Source organism: Manis pentadactyla, chromosome 15 (assembly GCF_030020395.1).
Source record: "Manis pentadactyla isolate mManPen7 chromosome 15, mManPen7.hap1, whole genome shotgun sequence".
Classification (NCBI taxonomy): domain Eukaryota; kingdom Metazoa; phylum Chordata; class Mammalia; order Pholidota; family Manidae; genus Manis; species Manis pentadactyla.
The window spans coordinates 7,107,662-7,128,593 of record NC_080033.1 but is presented as its reverse complement, the minus strand read 5'-3'; the positions used below and the strand labels follow the sequence as shown (position 1 = coordinate 7,128,593).

Here is a 20,932-nt window from a genome sequence, read left to right as displayed (position 1 = left end):
AACTCTGATAGGAAGTCGGCCGTGCAGGCAGTGTGCCAACCACCTCATACATATGGACGCATTGTACCATCACAACATCCTATTGTTATTAATATTAATTTACAGGTGAGAAACTGATGCCTGGATAAGTAAACTACCCTATCCTGGGTTTCACAGAAGGAAGTGGCTCCACCTCAAGACAGTTTTCTAATCCAAGGAGCTGAGAAGCCCAACCCCAGATGTTTGCTTCTAATGCTGTGAGTTAGAAAATCTCTTCATTTCCGGCTCCTTGGCCCACTCCCTGGCCTCTCCAAGGACCAGAACTAACCCTAGCCACCTCAGCTCAGAAACCCAATTCGTTCCCCCAGAAAACAAAGTCATATTCAGTGCAAAAAAAAAAAAAAAAAAAGAATTTTATTTATGAAACACCTGGGGCTGGACAGGGAAGGGAAGAGGAGAGGCTCTTCAGATGGCACCTCTCCCTGCACCCCACCTAGTGCATTTCAACGGATATGAGTGCCTGACAGAGCCCAGGTCAGAAGGGCAGGGTTTGGACCCCACAGCGCATGTTAGCTGGAACAGCGACATCTGAAAGGGAGAAACCAAACATGACACTAAGGAACTCTGGTAGACCCCTCATTTCCCACTGAGGGCCCAGATATCCTAGGAGCCCTTCTTTGGAAAACTAGAGTTCTGACCCTGGGTTACCTCCTCCCTCAGACCCAGGAGCCCAGACTCCCGGCCCCTCCTCCCTCAGACCCAGGGGTCCAGGCCCCCGGCCCCTCCTCCCCCAGACCCAGGGGTCCAGACTCCCGGCCCCTCCTCCCTCAGACCCAGGGGTCCAGGCCCCCGGCCCCTCCTCCCCCAGACCCAGGAGCCCAGCCCCCAGCCCCTCCTCCCTCAGACCAGAAGTCCAGACTCCTAACTCCTTGCTCACCTATCTGCTGAGGCTTGGGCAAGTTCAGGTTGTCCATGACCTTGACAAACTCCTCACAGCTGAGGGTGAGCCGAGGGTTCAGAGTCCGCTCCTCCTCCACAGTGGACATTGTGAGCCCTAGTGGTCAGGTGAGGTGGAGGAATATCAACCGGCCCAGTGTCAGGCCCCCCAGGACTACATTTCCCAGAAGGCTTTGGGAAATCAATCTCCCAGAATGTTGCTGAGATTGCTTTCCCTCCTCCAGGGGCACTATAGGAAATGTAGTTTCCCACAGTTCCCCTAAGCTCTGTAAGGAAGTCCCAGGAAATCCCATGCTCTCAGAATCCAAGGAGTGGTAGTTTCTACATCCATACTCAGGCCACCTAAGCACATGATCTTTTTGGCCAGAGGAATTTCTGGGAATTGTAGTCTCCATGCCCCATGAGGATTACAGCAGTTCGGTGTTCCTTCTCCAATAGGAAATCATGTAAATCCCACATTCTCCTCCAAGAAGTCCTTACCGTGGTAATCATGAGCAGGGTAGATCAGACAGTCTCCTGGAAGCGTGAAGATCTTTTCATGGATGGAGTGGTACAAGGTCTTAGCACAGCCTGGGGAGGGAAAGCTCAGAGGTCACTGGATCAATAGGACAAGAGAAGCTCTCTAACCCCCACTCTCAGGAAATAAAATCACTGTAGCTAAACCTTCTCCCTCATTTCCTGCCAGTACCTACTTTGTAAAGGCAGAGGAGAGGGGAGGGCATTCTAGCAGGTGGAACAGCATGTACAAAGGGAATGGTGAGTGATTCAACATGGCTATAAGTAAGGGTGGGGTGAGACTCTGGAGCACTGAGTTGTTCCATCACTCTGGCAATGCCAAGAAAGGGTTCTGGGCAAGGGCAAACCTCTCTGGAATGTTCTTCCAACTTTCATTTCAGCCTATATCCTTCCATTCCATGACTGTTGGGAGTAGAAAAAGGAGACATTAGGAGCCTCAGAGAGAAAAAGAGACAAAGATGGAGAGATAAGGAGAGAGGAAGAGGAAGTGAGAGGCAGCCTGGAGATCTGGTTCCCCCCTGCCAGCTCATCACGGCTATCTTTCCTGTCTCATTCAGCCTCGCCCTCCTCCTGCAAGGCAGCTAAATCCTCCCCATCTAGTGTCAACCTCAAGTTCACACACACACTCAAAGGGCAGCTAAACCCTGAGGTTCTAAAACTAAATTCCCTTCCCTTCTAACTGTCCCCAGCAGCTAAACTCCGAATATTACACTGCCCCCTAGCAATTAAACCACTGACACTAACAACCTCCCAGCACCTCAGCTCCTGAATGGAACTCCACATCCCTCCCCATGCCACACCTCCAGCAGCTAAACCCTTTATGGGATTTTAAATTTGTCCACAAACTCTCGACACTCTTTTTTTCAAACATTGAATTCTTCTCACTTTGACTTGGTCTGAACTAAGTGATTTGCATCTAATAAATAAGGATGGTGCAGAAATGACAGTTTAACTTCTGAGACAAAAAGATTAGGGCGTCTGTGTGTCTCCCTCTCTGGTCACTCCCCCTGGGAGAGCTCGGCTGCCACATTGTGAAGACTCAAGCAGGCCCCTGGGAAGGTCCACGTGGTGAGGAACTGAGGCCTCCTGCCAACAACCAACACCTGTTTGCCCGCCACAGGAGTGAGGCACCTTAGGAAGCAGGCGCTAAGCCCCAGCCCGGCTTTCAGATGACTTGCAGCCCAGGTGGACAGGTAGACGTGTGACCTCATGAGAGACCTGGGGTGAGAGCTGTCCAGGTAACCTGCTCCCAGAGTCCTGACTCTCAGAAACTCTATGAGAAATGTTAATCATTGTTCTAAACCACTAAGTTGTGGGGTAACTTGTTTCACAGTTATAAGTCACACCCCTGAACCTCACTGTCCCCTAACAGCTAAAAACCCCTCGATCTAACTATTCCCTCATCAGGTAACCCCTGAGTCTAACTGTCTTCCACTCCAGCAGCTAAACCCCTGAATGTAATCCTGACCCCTTAAAAGTCTAACACCCATTCATTCATTCTTGCAACTGGTACTTAAAACCCTGGCACCCACATAACTATAAGAAGACCTCAGGCTGGGGAGGGGGCCAGTGACCTTGCTGGAAGTCTGTCCGTCCACACCCTCGGATAAGCAGGGCGTCTCCAGTGAAAGCCATGCTGTGGTCATTCAGGACGAAGGTGACACAGCCCGGGGTGTGGCCGGGGCTGGCCCGGGTCTCCAAAGCCTGGCAGGGAGGGAGAGTTCACACAGTCACAGATAAGCCTTCTGGCCCTCAGAGCCCCCACCCCTCTCCAGGGTCACATCTAGATAAACTTTTTTTTTTTATTAAGGTATTATTGATATACACTCTTATGAAGGTTTCACATGAAAAAACAATGTGGTTACTACATTTACCCATATTACCAAGTCCCCCCCATGCCCCAATGCAGTCACTGTCCATCAGTTTAGTAAGATGCCACAGATTCACTATTTGCCTTCTCTGTGCTACATTGCAGATAAACTTTCTTTGATACAAAAAAATCCAGTGAGTTTCCCAGACTCAAACCTCACACCAGAATAAATGCCCAATGAACTGAAAACTTTAGGAAAATAAAACCATAAAACTGTGATGACAACAAAAATACAAATGAACATACGATCTGTGATTAGGGAAGTCTGTTCAACTGTGATCCTGAAAGTCATCAATCATTAAGGAAAAGATCTGGTTTGACTTGAAATAAATTTGAAGTTTCTGAAGGGCAACACCACCACAAACCCTATTTAAAGGGAACCATCAAGCTGGCAAAATATATTTGTAACACAAATATACCACCCAGCCATCAATATACTTAGTTTCAGGTGTACAACATAGTGATTCTACATTTACAGACATTACGGAATGATTGCTGTTAGGTCTAGTTACCATCTGTCATCTACAAAGTTATTACAACATTATTGACTATATTCCCTACACTGCTTTTTTTTTTTGATATTTAATGTACAATTACTTGAACAACATTATGGTTACTAGACTCCCCCTATTATCAAGTCCCCCCCACATACCCCATTACAGTCACTGTCCATCAGTGTAGTAAGATTATGCTGTGCTTTTTATCTCCATGACTAATTTATTTTTTAGAAGTTTGTACCTCCTGATCCCCTTTGCCTAGTTTATCAGCCCTCCTGTGGCAACCATGAGCTTAGTCTCTGTATTTATGAGTCTGTTGCTGTTTTTTTTGTCTTGTTTTTTAGATTCCACCTATAAGTGAAATCACATGCTATTTGTCTTTCTCTGATTTATTTTACTTAGCATAATACCCTCTAGGCCCATCCATGTTGTTGCATACAATACAATGTCACCTTTCAAAAAAATTTATTCATTAACCTAAAATATTTTTTCTTTAAGCTTTACCCATATTATCCTTTATTTTTTACAGTGATCATGTAATTTTGTAGTTAAAAATAAAACACAAAATTCAGGATAAACTGAAGATCTATACATAAAAAAATTAAAATTCTAGAAGGAAATATGGAAGAAATATAACATACGTGTGTATGTATGTGTGTATTATACATATATATAATATGCACACATACATATTATATGTATATATATTATATATATATATATAATATTGAGGTAGGAAGTTTTTCTAAGCATGATAGGAAATTCAGAGGCCATGAGGAAAAACCATGACAAGTATGACCACACAGTTTAACTTCATTATTTAAAAAAAAGGACAAAATCAGAGTTAAAAGACAAAAAACTCAAGAGGCAATATTAGCAGCATGTATAAGAAAGTATTATAAAGTCTGAATAGCTGTAATATATAAACAGCTCCTAAGCATCAGTAAGAACCCCCAAAAGCAAAAAGGAGAAAACAGGCAATTCATGGAAGAGGAAACAAATAGTCAAAAAACATCTGAAAAGATGTTTGATCTCCCTTAAAAAGAAAGGAGGAAGAGTTTTAAATTTAACCACCTTTATTTTTCATCTAGTAAATGTTAATCATTGTTCTAAGCCACTAAATTGTGGGGTAACTTGTTTCACAGCGATAAGTAGAATGGTTAAGTGTCAGATGCTGTTTAGGGTGTTTGAGGCAAGCCCTTACATTTCCGGGGATGTACGTACAATTCAGTATAGCCATTTTAGAGGGCAACTTAACAGTGTCTATTAACATCTCATTCCGGATGTGTCTGATTACTTCCGCACAGTGTCATTTAACTTGTTCTAAAACTTCCCTTTGGTATAAACTGAAGTAGATTGTATATATTTTATATTGGTTAATGATAACAATACTTAACAAACATGGAATTTTAGTTTAAGTCTTTAGAGGGGAAGTGTCTACAATTTAGCTTTTGAATGCTAAGGGAGGATAAAAGTATATACAGAGAGAGAGAGAAATAAAGCAAATGTGAGTTAAAAATGTCAGCAACTGGTAAACATTATTAGGTGGAGGGTATGAGAGTGTTAACTGGATTATTATTTCGACCTACCAATACAGTTCAAAACATTAAAAATAAACAAGTGTAGTGGGGGAGGGGCCTAACATCTTGACCTAAGGCAGCCTCTTCCACGGTTCCTGAAACCTGTGGAGTGATCTCAGCTGCAGAATATTCTGCCGGGATTCTGTGGGGTCTGTCTAACCCCACATTCTTTCAGCAGATTCATTCTTTCCTTCCAGCACGCATCAAATACGTGACACAGAGCCCCAGCTGTTCTTTCACCAGTTGCCCGCAGCAACGAAATCTTCTCAAACTACCTTCATCAGCTAAATGCATTACAGAAGGGATCCGGGCAAGCCCCGCGGCTCACTCGCCTTGCAGTTCCTACGGTCCACACTGCCCCCTGGTGGCAGATAGACTCTCGCCTTCTTTCCCATTTGGTCTCCACCTTCATTCCTCCCATCCACTATTCAAAAGCACTTGATCTTGGTATAACCAACCTCAGTTTCTATGCTTCTAAATTCGAAAGCCCAAAACGTCTTTTTCCACCGTAGCTACATACTCTGAGCCACCATCAGCTAAATCTTCTTCCTTTCTTTTGTGAAAGAAAACAAAATTGAAATTATGTGTTAGGTTTAGGGGACAGGGTACTGATATCTACAACTTGAAGATGCAGCAAAAATATAAGATGGCATGATGGATGGATAGAGGTGTATGCTGAACATCATTTTTCAACTTTTCTGAATGCTTGAACACTTTCACAAAATGTTGAGGGCCAGGGGAGACTTGTTCCACAATTCAAATATTTAGCACCAAATAGGAGGAAGCCCTGAAATCTTCACGTGGGCCACATGAGGATCGATTACCTGTGAGCTTTTAAAATATACTAATTCCCTGTGTCCACTCCAAACAATTAAACCAGAATCTCCAAAGGGAGCTGGAGGATCGTGTGTTGAGCACCATCCCTGTACATCGACACACTTAACCAGCAAGACTAACTTTCTGAATTTCCACCCTCACAGGAGTTGTCTCAAATCATTGCTTATTCAAAATGTTCAAGTCTCAGTCACTGCTTATTAAAACAGAAAATTCGTATTGCAACGAAACCATCCAAATCTGACCCACTATGAGAGTAAAACATACAACGAGTTCAAAAACCATTTGGCAGCTCCTACTAAATTTAAACATATGTCAGTGCTATGACCCAGCAAGTCCACTCCTTGGACTGAGGGTAATGCCCACCAAGAGATCTGTACAAGAATCTTCATAGCAGAGTTATTCACAACAGCCCAAACTGGACAAATTGGTATAAATTCACACACTAAAATGCTCTGTATCAGCAGTTGGCAAACTATGGCCAGTGCCCCAGTTTGGCCTGCTACCTGCTTTTGTAAGGCCTGAAAGCTAAGAATGGTTTTTACACTTTTCTATGGTTGAAAAAAATCAAAACAAAAATGTTTTTTCATGACACATGGAAATTGTTGAAGCTAAAGTTTCAGTGGTCGTACATAAAGTTTTATTGGCGCCCAGCCATGCTTGTTCATTTAAGCATTGTCCATGGCTGCTTTCACACCAACAGAAGAACTGAGTAGTTGCAACAGAGACCATATGGCCTGCAAAACTGAAAATATTTACTATCTAGTCCTTCACCAAAAAAATTTGACAAACCCTGCTGTATAGCAATAGAAAGAAAGAACTATGTATAAAACATTAGGTTCAGTGAAAGAAGCCAGACATAAAGAGTACACACTGTATATTGCTACTTATAAGTCCAGGACAGACAGAACTAATTGATGATTAAATGTCAGAAAAATGATTCTTTGGCAGGGGTTTGACTGGCCAGGAAAATGGACAAGGGAGCCTTCTGGGGTGATGGGCATGTTCTGGATCTGGATCTGGGTGGTGGACACTCAAGTGTAAATATATGTAAAAATTTACCAAGCTGCACATGTACAGCATATGCACTTTTTACTAAATAATATGCACATTACAATTCAATATTTTAAAGTACAAAGAGGAAAAAAAGGGAAAGAAAAAAACGGGCTCATCTCCAAAGATTTATAAAGAACTCAAATGAAAACCAGACAAGGTGACACTGGATAATCATAACGGCAGATAACAGCAAGTGCTGACAAATGTGGAGGGGCTGGAGACCTCAGACACTGCTGCTCAGGCTATACCACGGTGCAGCCGCTCTGGATAACAGCCCGATGGCCCCTCAAGCTGTTAACACATAGAGTTAGCATATGACCCAGAAATTCCACCCAAGGTATTTACCCAAGAGAAATGAAAACCTATGTCCACACAAAAACTTATACATGAATATTCATAGCAGGATTATTCATAATAGCCAAAATATGGGAACGACCCAGTCTAACGACTGACGAATGACTAAATAAAGTGTGGTGTAGACATACGATGGAATATTATTCAGCCATAAAAAGAAATGAAACATTGATACATGCTACAACAAGGATGAACCTTGAAAACATTACGGTGACAGCCAGTTACCAAAAAACTACATATTATATGGCTCCATTTCTATAAAATGTCCAGAACAGATATATCTACAGAGACAGAAAGTAGATGAGTGGTTGCCCAAAGCCGCAGGGCTGAAAGTTGGGGAGCAAAGGGTTGGGTGACAGGCTTCTTTTTAGAGTGATGAAAATATTCTAAAGTTAATTGTGACGGGTGTCCAACTCTGGGAATATATGAAGTCATTGAGCTGTACCCTTTTTAAACAGGTGAATTGGACGGTCTGTGAATTATATCAGTAAAGCTGTTTAAAAAAACTGAACACTGAAGGTAAGTCGATCAGAGCTAAACCCTTCACCATTCACTGAAAAAAATCCCTCATTCAATGCAACACAGGCTCTTCTAAGGCTTCCTGACCCAAGATACGCTTGTTAGCACCTGACTATTACGCACAATGTACATAAATATATAATGCATATTTTTACCTGCTTCCAGAAGAAAAGGCTTGAAATAAAGGCTGATCCCACACACTAATCCCTCGTTTCCACTAAATGCTCTGACTTAGATAAACTGTCTCCATTTAGCAAAACCCTCTAACCTGGAGGCTGAGTCCTCACTCTACCAGACATTCCATCCCCAAATTAGCCAAACTCTACATTGTTAGCAAGGTTGATCAGAAAAAAAACTCAAGTCTTAGTCGTCGTGTATTAAAACAAAATGCATCCAAATTTGGCCCACTGTGAGTGTAAAATGCTCAAAACACTGGTAATTTCTACTAAAGTTAAACAGGTCAGCTCTATGACCCAGCAAGTCCACCAAGAGATCTGTACAAGAATCTTCACAGCAACGTTATTCGTTAATAGGTGAAAGTGGGTAACTACTCTGAGGGCAACTCCCCTCAGCGCCCTCCCCAACCCGTTGCCTGGGTTGAAATTCTGGCTGGAAACCAGCAGCCCGTGCCTGTGGCAAAGAAAGGAGTGGAGGTAGGAATCCTCAGACCAGTCTGGGGTGAAGCAACAGTAGCGCTGGGGCCAGGGTGAGGCAAGCGGGAACCCAGTAGGCAACATTTAAGGAAGCGCTCGCCCGGCGGCGCTGATCCTCCCCTCGCACGACCCCAACAGCAGGTGCCTCCATAAATATTGCGCCCCAGGCACCCGAGCGCCAAGAGGCTCCTTACGCCAACAGTGCTCTAGAGGACAGGGCTGGGTCCTTCCCTCAGCCCTGGCCTTGGAATTCCAGCCCCCAATCAACTTTTATGGAGATGCCAGGCCAAAGGAGCGGCCCAAAGCCCTAAGAAACTCCACAAATGCTGTTGATTTAAGGGGCTCGGCCAGAGACACTGCTCCCCAGAGCCTCTAGTCCCAGTGCCCCGCCTGGGTTTATGGCATCCTCCTCCCAGAGGCAGAAACTCAGGGATCAGTAACACAGGCCTCAGGCCCCTCTCTCCCAGGACTCAGGAATCCAGGCCTCCAGTCCCCTCTTCCCTTAAGTCTAAGAAGTCCAGGCCACCACCCTCTCGGGGACCCAGCACCCAACTCACGAAGCGCCCGAAGTGGATGGAGTCTCCATCCTCGAGGTGCAAGTCAGCCTGGGCCCCACTAAGGCGGGAGATGATGGACTGGCAGCCGGGGAGTAGGGACCGGAGCAGCCCCGTGCCCGTAATGTGGTCCGCGTGGCAGTGGGTATTCACTGGGGGAGAGAGGAGGGCCAAGTCCAGGGGCGCACAGGGAGAACGCAGGATTCCCAGCCGCTAGCCCCCTCTGCTAGCTGACCCAGGAGTCCGGGCACCCCACACTGACCAGCATACAGCAGCCTCAGGCCCAGTTCCTTGATCAAATTTGCATCCCGAGGCGCTGTCTCCAGAACCGGGTCGATCAGAATGGCCTCTCGGGACTCTCTGTCACCCAGAAGGTACGTGTAGGTGCAGCTTTTGGGCTCAAACATCTGAGAAGCGGGCGTGGGACAAGTGAGAGCACAGCACCACTAACTGGGGACCCAGAAGTCCAAGCCTCAACCCGATTCTCTCTCTAAGATCCAGAAGCAGAAACCCTAACCCCTTCTTTCCCCTAGAATCAGGAGTCTGGAGCCCCAGCACCTTACTCTGTCTGAACCAATGAGTCCCAACTTTAAAATAGCCCTCAGATCAGGTTCCCCATCACCCTTTTCTGTAAAGGACCCAAGGACCCGACCCCAAGCCCAGGCGCTCCCAGATCTCTCTGCTTTAAATGACCAAGTGTCCAGCCCCAAGCCCTTTTCGTCAAACCCAGGCATCGGGGTCCCGGGACCTCTCCCGATTTAAAAGACCCCGGAGTTCTGCCCCTGCCGCCGCCCAGGCCCCAGTAATCCCGCTCCCCGGTCCAGCCCCCTCGCACCTGCCGTAGGAGGATTGGGGTTCCTGACCCGCTGTGCTGGCTGAGCCTCCGCCCAGCGACCCTCAGTGCGGCCCCAGCCATCGCGCCCGCGGCAGGGTGGGGACGGAGCCGAGGCGGAAAGCCTGCGGAAGCTCGGTGCACCGGGGCCGACCCGGGGGCGGGAGGGGGCGGGGCCCGCCTTAAAGGGGCCGCGGGCTCAGGGGGTTTGCCTTCGCCGCCAGAGCGTGGTGAGACTCGGTGAGACCCAGGACAGGCAGACGCTCAAGGGCAAAGGTGGGACCCCGAGAAAAGCACACATAGGGGAGATAAAGGAAGCGAATAAGGGGCCCCAATACGCTCATAAGCCCCGGTGCCATTTCATAGGGAAGCACATGGTTATTGGCTCTTCACTGTTAGAAAGAAAATAATGTTTGGTTCAAGGTCGCTAGTGTCCCGAGGGGACTGCTAGGTGGGTGCCTGATTCCCAGAACAGTATTTTATCCTATTAAAGTTCATTTTTAAAATGTTTATGTATTTTATCAGGTGTGTTTATTTCTTCCCTGGAAGAAATCTTTTAAAAAAAATAATTTTGCATTATATCTTGAAAAATCAGGCTGGAGACCATTTGGCTTCTTTTGGTTGTGAACCTCTAGAAACAGCTTTTGTTCCTTTACATCAAGGACCTAGAGTTGAAAAACTGTTACCTAAAGCCATAGACTGTCAGAAAGTTTGCTCTTTGGAATCAACAACGAGAACAGGGCATCCCACTCTTGTCTGGAGGATCTAGTCACTTTGTCACTTAGAAGAAGCAGCCTTGATTTCCAACCAAGGTGCAGGGCTTCTGAAGAGGGTTTCTGGCAACAATATCCTACATTTATCTTAACTCTGGAGTTTCTAAGGAACAGGGCCCTGAGTGGGATCCTCAGGCCTGCATTGCCTTGAGCCTACAATATTCTGTTTCATTTGTATTTTATGTAAACACCACCTTCCCTAAAAATCCTATCATACTTCCCTCTCTCCCTGTGTCTGGGGAGACAGCCAAGGCTCCCTCTGTGGTCCTCCCTCCTTAGCTATAGCAAGTCAATAGAACCCAATTTGCCAGACTCCTGGTGTGTTCCTGGTGGTCTTTACCAGGGGACAGACCCAGAGAGCCACTCAGACAAGGGAAATGCTCAGAGACTTGGGAGAGAAAAGAGAGACTTTCAGAGATACAGGGAAAGATACAGAGTTGAAATGGGTCACAGAGATATATGTGGAGATTCTAAATTATGAAGATGGGAACAGATGTTGGGACATTGGAGCAGGGACAAATGTGTGGGAAGAGGGAGAGAATCTCTAAGATCTGGGAGACCCTCAGATTGGAGAGAAACAGGTAGAGAAAGGTCAAAGTCAAAAAGAGAACTTTGCTCGCTTATTGACGTGAGGTGGGCGAAGCCGGGCACCCAGAGGTGAGTCCTCAGTGTGGTTAGTGAGAGAGAACAGTGCAGACATCAGGGCTGGAACAAGGGGAAGTTCAGGGATTGCCAGGAGCTCTGGGGAGGGGGAGACCAAGGAAACGGGGACTTTCAGGCCCTCTTTACAGTAAGCATCCCCCAAATAAGACCTCCTCACCCCTAGAGCCCACTCCTATTGTTTGCACAGGATTGCTAGACTGTTCACCTGTCCCTTGAAGGAACACACACCCTCTGGGGTTTTTATAGGGTCAGCTGTGAGATGTCCGAAGCATTAGAAACCTTGTCTTTACCCTTCACAGCTGTGTAACCTCAGGCTCAAAACATATCTTCTGGGCTTCAGCTTTCTCATTTGTAATATGAGGTTAAAATAGTTCCTCTCTCCTTGTGAAGATCCAGTGGGTTCTTCACTCATTGGAGGTAGGTTGGGAGAGTGCCTGGTACAGACAAGCTCTCAGGAGAGCTTTTATTATTTCACCACCATTCTTGACTCCTGCCTCCTCTGGCCACTGCCTCCCAATTCATGGCTAGGCCCTATTGAGTCAGCCTCTCCAGTAAGACCACTTTTCCCATCATCATGCCCTCTGCCCTAGTCAAGAGGCAGCAAAGCTTAAATGCAAATTGCATGGACTCCAGGGCCAGACTGCAGAGGTTCAAACCCTAGCTCTGCTACTTCCTGGCTGTGGGATCTTGGATAAGTGACCTCTGCTCTGTATTTCATTTCCCTCTTCTGTACAAAAGAGATAATAGTAGGACCTCCTCTTAAAAGGTGCTGTCAGGATGAAATGAATGCATACATACAAAATAGGACAGTTTCTGGTACGTAATAAGTGCTAAATAATACTGGAAGGTAATATTATAATTAACATATGACAGCCACCTCACTGGGCTTCTAGCTTTCACTCTGCCTCCCTACAATCCATTTTCCATGCAGCAACCTAGTTGAGCCTTTTAAAATGTCAACAAGAAAGACTGAAGAGTCACACAAACATATGCAATGTGTGGATCTTGTTGAGATCCCAATTCAAACAAAGTGTAACAAAAAGAGTTTTATTTTTATGATGTCTGGCATGTAGCTTCAAAATTACCTGGGAGGAGAGGATGGGGGAATTGAAACAACGTTGGCCATGAATGGATAACAGTAATTCTATCATTAATGCAGAAAACAATTCTTTTACTCTGTAGTCTTTTTTGTATGTTTGAAATAAAACAAAAGGTGCTTGGAAAGGAAAAAAAGAAATGATATATATGGGACCACGGAGGAAATGTGGTAACATTAAAAAATGACTCTAAATTTTGAATGGTGTGATAATGATATTGTTTAAAAGAGAGAGTCCTCTTATTAGAGACACAGACTGAGTGTTTTGGGATGAAATGTGGGGAATTTGCTTCAAAATAACTTAAGGGGCTCAAGAAGGGGTGTTGGGATAATGAAAGAACAGTGGCCACACTGAACATGGGGGACAGGCATATGGGAGTTAGTTGTATCTTTCCCTCCCTCTTCTTTAGGTATGTTTGAAATTTTCCATAATCTAAAAAAGAAAAGGTTTTTTAAAAAAGAGAGTACATGAAAACCTAAACCATTTCATGTCACCCTCTGTTTAAAACCCTCCCTTGGGCTGCTCACCTCTAGAGCATGCCCACACTCCCTCCTTGAGGGTGTACTTTGCTTTATTAAACTACTATTTGATTTAAAAAAAAAAACCCTCCTTTGTTTTCCCACTCAGCTTAGGCTTCTTTCTAACTCCTTGAACTCAAGTTCTACATTGCCCCCATCATTCTATCTATCCATCACAAGAGAGCTTCTGGCTGTTAATTTTTTCAAGCATTCATTTGATACAGATTTATTGAGCACCTACTGTGTTCTAAGCTCCGTTCTGGATGCTGGGGACAGAGAGATGAATGAGATAGAAGGTTGTCCATCTAAACAGAGCGTACATTCTCCAGAAGACAGGTATACAGTGTTAAGTGCATACAAGGGGGATGAGAAGCAGAGTAATAGAAGGAAGGGGGCTCCATGAGCTAGGGTGGGCAGGAGAAGCCTTTTGTAATGGTAATGTTAGAGCTGAGACGGAGGAAGGTATCCAGCAAGCAAGGGCCTTGGGGACAGCAGGTGCAAAGGCCCTGAGATAGGATTGCCCATGGCAAGTACAAAAACTAGGTCAGTAGTTTGGAGCATGGCATGAAAGGACAGCAGAGATCCTCTGAACACAGCATGCTCCTTCCCACCTTGATGTCTCTGCACTTGCTTTTCCTGGGACAACCTTCACCCCGTCATGACCTAGTTCAATAAACAATAAAAATAAAAATTGGTTCGGTAACGTTTATTGAGCACTCAAGGCACTGTTCTAAACTCTTCCCATTGATTATTGAATTTAATCCTAAAAACCTGCCTTTTTATATATGAGGAAACCGAGGCCCAGAAAGATGACGTGACTTGGCCAAGGTCACACAGCTATAAAGTGGCAGAGCCAGGATTCCAAACCACTTAGCCAGGCAGTCTGGCTCCAGAGCCCAAATAACCCCCTGCCTTATAACTCCATAGCTCGAGGGCTCGCCAGGCCTTGTGGGTTATCAGCCTGAAGACCCACCCACGCAGGGGATTTTTATGGGCACTTCACGGTCATTCCAGTTTAGGAGGGAAAGTGCACCGTCACCGCCCCGGGAAGGTTGCCAAGCTTGCCCCCCACCCCTACCCTGGGCCTGGCACCTGGAGCTCTGACCATCCTGGGAACACCCGCCAGGCACCTCGCGAACCGCGGGCTCCCACCCAGGGCCGTACCACTGGGGTAGGAGGGGCTGAAAACCTTGAATTACCCAATGGCGAACGTGCGGGGACGCTCTGCAAAGAACGTGCCTTTTATTGGGCTTCAGCTAGAGCCAGTCCCGCCCCGCGCTCTGCAGAAGAATTGGCCAGACTTTTTGCAAACGCCTTGATGGGTGAAATGGACAGCTGGTGAAACTGCCTCCGGAGAGGGAACTCAGGCATCCAGAGAAATTCTCAGAAAGAAGCGGAGCATGAAAAAGGGAAGATGCATATTCTGAGCGCTGTCTCGGTGTTTTCTAAGCACAGTTTAGGTGTTAGGTGTACGTGCTTGACTCCTGTCAGCCACCGTAGGCCCCACAAGCCTCTGTACACTTTCCTGCTGTCCTTCGGCCGGTAGCTCCGCGCTTGCTCAACGATCTGCCTGATGTGCGCACCCTCCTACTTAGTCTTCCCAGCAAGCAGCCTCCGCTGGACGCGACTGCGCATGCGTACTGTCTCCCCCACCGGCCCGGCGTGGGAGAAGGGGCTGGAAATGAGATTGGGCCAAGCAGCTCGCACGCGCCCCCTTCCCTCCCCTCTTCTCGCTGGGCGCGCGCCGGGTGGTGCAGCTCCGCCGCGACCAAGGGCAGCGCAACAGCTGCAGCGGCCACCGCTGAAGAAGCCCAGAGCCCCGCCCCCGGGGAGGGGCCGTCCTAGGTGAGGGGGGACAGGGGTCCGACCCCAGATGCCTGGGTCTTCGGGAATTGGATTGGGGGCTGGACGCCAGGATCTCCAGGAGAGGGATCGGTTGGGGTCCTGATGCATAATGCCTGAAGGGACTGCATTGGCCTGAGCCTTGGGAGGGTGCACTGGTGCCCAAATGCCATGATCCTGAGGGGTGCATTGAGGCTCAGACACTTGGGACCCCGAGGGAGAAGTCCATTTGTGGTCTCGGATAGCAACACACACCACGTTCCATCTGTGGCTGTCTTCCTCCAGGTCTCCCCTCTACCCTCTACGGACGCACCTCCATGAGGGGAATGAAATTTAGCCATCAGAAGAAAACGGTTCGGGAGGTGTCAATGGACTGCGACTAAGCCAAGAGCCGGGTAAATCTACCTGCTCGCCGTGAAACCCCGCCCACTGAGCTAATAGGCCCCTCCCCCGGGTCTGGGCGGCTTTGGGTCTATTTGTGTAGCCCCGCCCGTTCCGTCTTAGAATCCGCGGCGGGGAGGTTCTGAGGGGGAAGGCCCCGCCCACGCTGGACAGACGTCCCGCTCGCTCTGCTCTAAGGGCGGCCGCCGAATATAAATTGTAGAGGCTCCGCCTACTCGGCTCGGAGGCTCCAATCCTTGGTCTAAATTATGAAGGGACTGCTTCTGGAACAGATTTGCATAAACCCTGCCCATTATGCTCTTAGGTTCCGCCATCCAGCAAAACCCGCTCTTGACTCAGTATCCCAGACTAAGATAGACCCCAATCCTGCAAGACTGATGGCCGATTTTAGGCCTATTAGCTTGATAATCACCGGCTTCGCCCCTTCCCCCGCCCTAGACTCTCCCTCTAGGTCCTGGGCCAGCAAGATGCTGGAACGAGATGCCGAGTCCGCGGCCCGGGGCACCAATCCTAGTCCCCCTAGCAAGCAACCGATGACCACGGGAGGAGGTGAGAGCGGCCCCGCCTGAGGGAATGGGGCTAAGAGGATCAAATTCGGAGGGACGCTCAGGATGAAAGTTTGAGGGCACATCGTGATGACCATTTGGGATTCCCGAAAACGCAATGTTCTGGAGAATCCTTCTCGTTGGCTTTGGAGAACCTCAGTGACCATTTCTAGGGCTCACGAAATTACAGGAGGGACGGGGAGATGACATACAGGATAGCAGGGTGATCATTTGATTAGATACTAGAAACAGACACCTCAGTACCTTTAGGGAAGCTTTAGTTTTAGTGTTCCAGCTAAGTAATCCTTCGGAGCCCCTTAGGATGATGCATTGCAGCGGGTGGGGTGCAGGAATCTCAATACGACCCTTGAGGTGTTCAGATGCACTCAAATACCGAGTTCGGGGGAGCCTGGCCTATATTCAAGGGTGTTGGCTGCTTCCTGGAGCCCACCAGCCGTCCTGTGCCCTAGCTCCCCACCAGGGCCCGCCGCAGAAGCCGGGCCAGTCGGCTCCAGGGCCCACTACCTCCGCGGGGGCGCCTTCACGACTCCGCCGGCGGCCCCCGCCCCAGCGACTGCACCGCTGTCCCGACTGTGACAAGGCCTTCTCGTACCCGTCCAAGCTGGCCACGCACCGGTTGGCACACGGCGGCGCCCGCCCCCACCCGTGCCCCGACTGCCCGAAGGCTTTCTCCTACCCTTCCAAGCTGGCAGCCCACCGCCTCACGCACAGCGGCGCCCGCCCACACCCATGCCCGCACTGCCCAAAGGCCTTCGGCCACCGCTCCAAGCTGGCAGCCCACCTGTGGACCCACGCCCCTGCCCGCCCCTACCCGTGCCCCGACTGCTCCAAGTCTTTCTGCTACCCCTCCAAGCTCGCAGCCCACCGCCACACGCACCATGCCACCGAATCTCGCCCCTATCCATGCCCGCACTGCCCCAAGGCTTTTTCATTCCCCTCCAAACTGGCCGCCCATCGTCTATGTCACGACCCGCCGACAGCGCCGGGCAGCCAGGCCACATCCCGGCATCGCTGCTCCAGCTGTGGCCAGGCCTTTGGCCAGAGACGCCAGCTGCTCCTTCACCAACGCAGCCACCACCCGGCTGAGAGTCAGGGGGAGCGGCAGTGAGCCCTACCCTTGGCTCACTGGCCCCCTCTGCCGCCAGCCCTGGTCAATAAAGTGGCTTAGAAATGCTGTATAGACTTGCCTCTTCGGGATGGCTGACAGGGAGGGAGGTCGACCCCAGACGGGGCTCAAACCTAGGTAGCAGAGGAGCTCTGCTCAGCTGTTCTGGGTAAAGGAAGGTGCCACCCACATAGAGCAGTGCACTCCAAACCATGGACCTGGAGGTGCGGTCCCAAAGCCCCAGCTCTGGTTTTTCCCACCTATTCATATGCAAAGGTAAAAGTCCGCTAGCACCGTGGGTTGGTGAGTAGTGTGAGGAAACAAGACTCTTTCATTGTTCTAAGTTTAAACTGATTCCTCCACTTTGGCCTTTTGACTATGGCGGCAGAAAATTCTAAATGCACATATGCACTTGTCAACTATTGTACTTCAGGGAATTTATCCTACAGATAAACTCAAGCATGTGAACAAGTCATAAGGGCAAGGATGTTCACTGCAATGTGGTGGATGAGAAACAACCCAGTGCCCGTCAAGAGGGGACCAGCTAATAAATTACAATACAGCCATAAAATGGATTGTAGCTATAGGGAAAAAGTCAGCTCTATATGTACTATGATAAGATTCCCAAGATATACTAAATAATAAAAGCAAGACAGAACAAAGGAGATACTACAAACAGTATAAAAAAATATTAAAGTACAAGCTTTGGAGTCAGCCCTGATCCACTACTTATGAGCCACAGAGCCTTGGACAAGCTTTGCCACTTCTCTGGACTCATGCCTTATATATAAACTGGGTGTGCTATATGGCCTTTGTAATGGCATAAGCATTGTCTCTGGCAGACAGTTCCTGTTTCTCTGGCTATAAAGTAAGGATGATCACACTAACACTGGACTGCTCTTCACTCTAGATATGTATTAAGCACTTACCATGTGCTGGGCCCTGCACAGGGTGTTAGGAACACAGTGGTTAACAGGACAGACATGGTCTAGTGAGGAAAGGGAACACTAAGCAAGTAGTGGGGGCGGGAGAGCCAAGTCCATTTTGAAGAACAAGTGAGGATCACAAGAGCCTTGTCCCCTCTCCTCACCTCCAGGTACCAGGAATTACTACAACACTGTAGTCATGATGCCTGTGGCGCTGGCTTGGGAACAGGTCAGCAGAAGGGAACTGAGCACTCGGGAACAGACCTGCACTTAAAGGAGGTCCTGCCATGTGACAATACCCACCTGTAGATCAGGGTTGGCAAACTTTTTCTGTAGAGGGCCACATGGTATATACTTTCATGTTTTGAGGGTGCTACAACCTTCCCAACTCTGCCATTGTAGAGCAAAAGCAGCCACATACATTGTGATACGTTAATAAACGAATGTGGCTATGTTCCAATGAAACTACAAAAATAACAGGTGGGCTAGATTTTGCCTATGCAACTTCTGCTGTAGATGAGTGTGGAAAGGACAGGCTAAACTGTGAATGAGCAGAGATATGGAAAAAAATGAAATGGGGCCCTGTGGTAGGCAGAACAATGGTACCCCAAAGATGTCAACTTCCTAATCCCCAGAGCCTGTCTGTTAGTTTATACATGGCAAAAAGGACTTTACAGCTACGATTAAAGATCTTGAGATGGAGACGTTACCTGATTACTGGAGTGGGCCTAATGTAATCACAGAAGGAAGCAGGAGTCAGATAAGGAGATTAGACAATGGAAGCAGAGACTGGCGTAATGTGGGGCTGGGAGCAAGGAATGCCAAGGAATTCTAGCAGCCTCTAGACTAGAAAAGGCAAGGAAATGAATTCTTCTCAGGAGCATCCAGAAGAAACAGTCCTGTTAACACCATGATTTTAGCCCTAAGGCTGATTTTGGACTACAGATGTGTGGTTTAAAGACACTAATCTTGTGGCAATTTATTATAGCATTGTAGAAACTAATATCAATCCCTACCTCACACCATACACAAAAATAAGTTTCTAGTGATTAAAGATCTAAATTTGAAACACAAAACTAAAAAATTTAGATGGAAATAAAGAATATTCTTAGTAACCTCAAGGTAGAGAAAGTATCTTTAAGACTCAAAAACTACAAACCATGGAGGCAAAGACTGGTAAATTTCACTATAAACAAATCAAGTTACAACTATGACAGAAACACAGTGCTATGAGAGTGTACACCTGGCATATACTATTACATAGAGGGGGAGGCAAGGCCTTCTTGAGGAGGTAATGTTTGAGCTGAGATCTGAAACATGTGGAGGATGGCATGAGAGATGGTTAGTGGAATCTCCAACATAAGGCGTGGAGCCAAGCAGGCAAATGGAAATCAGCAGGCCACTGCTGGTCAGCAAGGCCTTAGGGGAGCGGGAAGGGAGGGTAAGGATTCAAGTCCCTCTTCCGAACCTGCAGTATGGCTTGTATCCATGTTTGCAAACAGAGCTGTACTGGAATATTTCCTCCAGAGCAACACCACCAACAACAAATGTTTCAAGGACACAGACTCCTTTGAGAGGTGTTCATCTGGCCTAACCTTATACAAATGGGGAAACTGAGGCAAGGAAAGATGGGATTTTCCCACAACCACTGGGACAGTGCTGAATCAGAGTGGATCCTGGGGCTCTTGATACCTTTGCACATGTCCTGCCTGAGGACCTTTGCACTTGCTCTTCCTCTGCCTGGAATGGTTCCCCCAGAGATTCCCTTACTTCTGCCCAGTTCCTGCAGAGGGCAAAGTCCCCTCAGACACCTTTCCCAAAGACCCAATCTAAACCACCTCCACCCTGCCTATCACTCTGATCAGTGTATGACACTGCCCTGCTCTATCTGCTCTATGGCGTTTGTCACTTCCCAGTGCTGCATGACACGCTCACTGTGATACACTCACTGTTTCTCTACCCAGCAGACTGTCTGCCCCGTAAGAGTGAGGACCCCTATTTGCACTGCAGCCCCAGTGACTCACACATGGTGGGCGTGCAGCAGAATAGCGTTCTCCCAATGATGTCTACACCCTAATCCCCAGAACCAATGACCAGTTACATGGCAAAGGAGATTTAATGTAGCATAAGAAATGTTTGCTAATCTGCTGATCTTAAAACAGAGGTTATTCAGGTGGGCTCAATGTCATCACAAGTATCTTTACGTGTCAGAGTGATGGAGCGTGAGAAAGACACAACTGGCCATTGCTGGCTTTGAATATCCAGGGAATGAATGTGGGCGGCTGCTAGCAGTTGGAAAAGGCAAGAAAGCAGAATCTCCCCCAGAGCCTCCAGAAGGAACTCAGCACTGCCAATACCTTGAGTTTTAACCCAGTGAGACCGTTAGGACTTCAGACCTCTAGACCTGGAAGACTGAAAATTCCTATTGTTTTAGGGCACTTAAATTTGTGGTAATTTAAAGAGCCCTGACCCTGTTCTTTGCCCCACTCAAGCAAACCCCTTCCTGCCCTCCCACCCCCGGGATAAAGTCTAAGCTTCTCGGTATGGTGCTCACAGCCCTTCAGGGTAGTATCCTTTTGCTTTCTACAGATAGAAATATTCTCTACAGACTCCAGGAGCCACCGAGCACTTGAAATGTGGCCAGAGTGACTAAGTGAATTTTCCATTTCACTGAATATTTAAATAGCGACCCATGTCCAGTGAGTACTTCTTCAAGGACTATGCCCACCTATCCAGCTAGAGCTGCCCTTCCAGCCTCTTCACCAAAGGTGGCAGTGCTTCTTCAGCTGCTCCCAGGCACCAGGCTAGTGCCCACTTCCTGGCCTTTGCCCATGCCAGC

General features: G+C 47.7%; 3 protein-coding genes and 1 long non-coding RNA gene across 7 annotated transcripts in view; 2 read left to right on the top strand and 2 right to left on the bottom strand.

Moving 5' to 3' along the window:
• The window catches only part of ZNF576 (zinc finger protein 576), a 204,635-nt gene that overhangs the window by 147,011 nt on the left and 36,692 nt on the right, over nt 1-20,932 (top strand). The window lies entirely within an intron of this gene.
• On the bottom strand, nt 357-10,362 carry ETHE1 (ETHE1 persulfide dioxygenase). 3 transcript variants are annotated; one of them, XM_036918271.2, is made up of 7 exons: nt 10,205-10,362; nt 9,632-9,776; nt 9,373-9,521; nt 3,027-3,156; nt 1,417-1,506; nt 917-1,033; nt 357-567 (listed from the first exon to the last, which is right to left on the bottom strand). In XM_036918271.2, the coding sequence occupies exons 1-7, from the start codon at nt 10,283-10,285 to the stop codon at nt 515-517; spliced, it is 765 nt and encodes a 254-aa protein (XP_036774166.1). In that variant the 5' UTR covers nt 10,286-10,362; the 3' UTR covers nt 357-514. The 3 variants fall into 3 exon arrangements, with proteins under 3 accessions (XP_036774166.1, XP_036774167.1, XP_036774168.1); XM_036918272.2 differs by lacking the exons at nt 9,373-9,521; nt 9,632-9,776 and having other exon boundaries at nt 10,205-10,358; XM_036918273.2 differs by lacking the exons at nt 9,373-9,521; nt 10,205-10,362.
• LOC118928751 (uncharacterized) lies at nt 12,675-14,710 on the bottom strand. The gene is made up of 3 exons (XR_005031326.2): nt 14,345-14,710; nt 13,864-13,915; nt 12,675-13,166 (listed from the first exon to the last, which is right to left on the bottom strand). It is a non-coding gene; the product is annotated as an uncharacterized LOC118928751 (long non-coding RNA).
• ZNF575 (zinc finger protein 575) lies at nt 14,731-17,236 on the top strand. Its single transcript, XM_036918274.2, has 4 exons — nt 14,731-15,097; nt 15,380-15,489; nt 15,935-16,045; nt 16,512-17,236. The coding sequence occupies exons 3-4, from the start codon at nt 15,964-15,966 to the stop codon at nt 17,168-17,170; spliced, it is 741 nt and encodes a 246-aa protein (XP_036774169.1). The 5' UTR covers nt 14,731-15,097; nt 15,380-15,489; nt 15,935-15,963; the 3' UTR covers nt 17,171-17,236.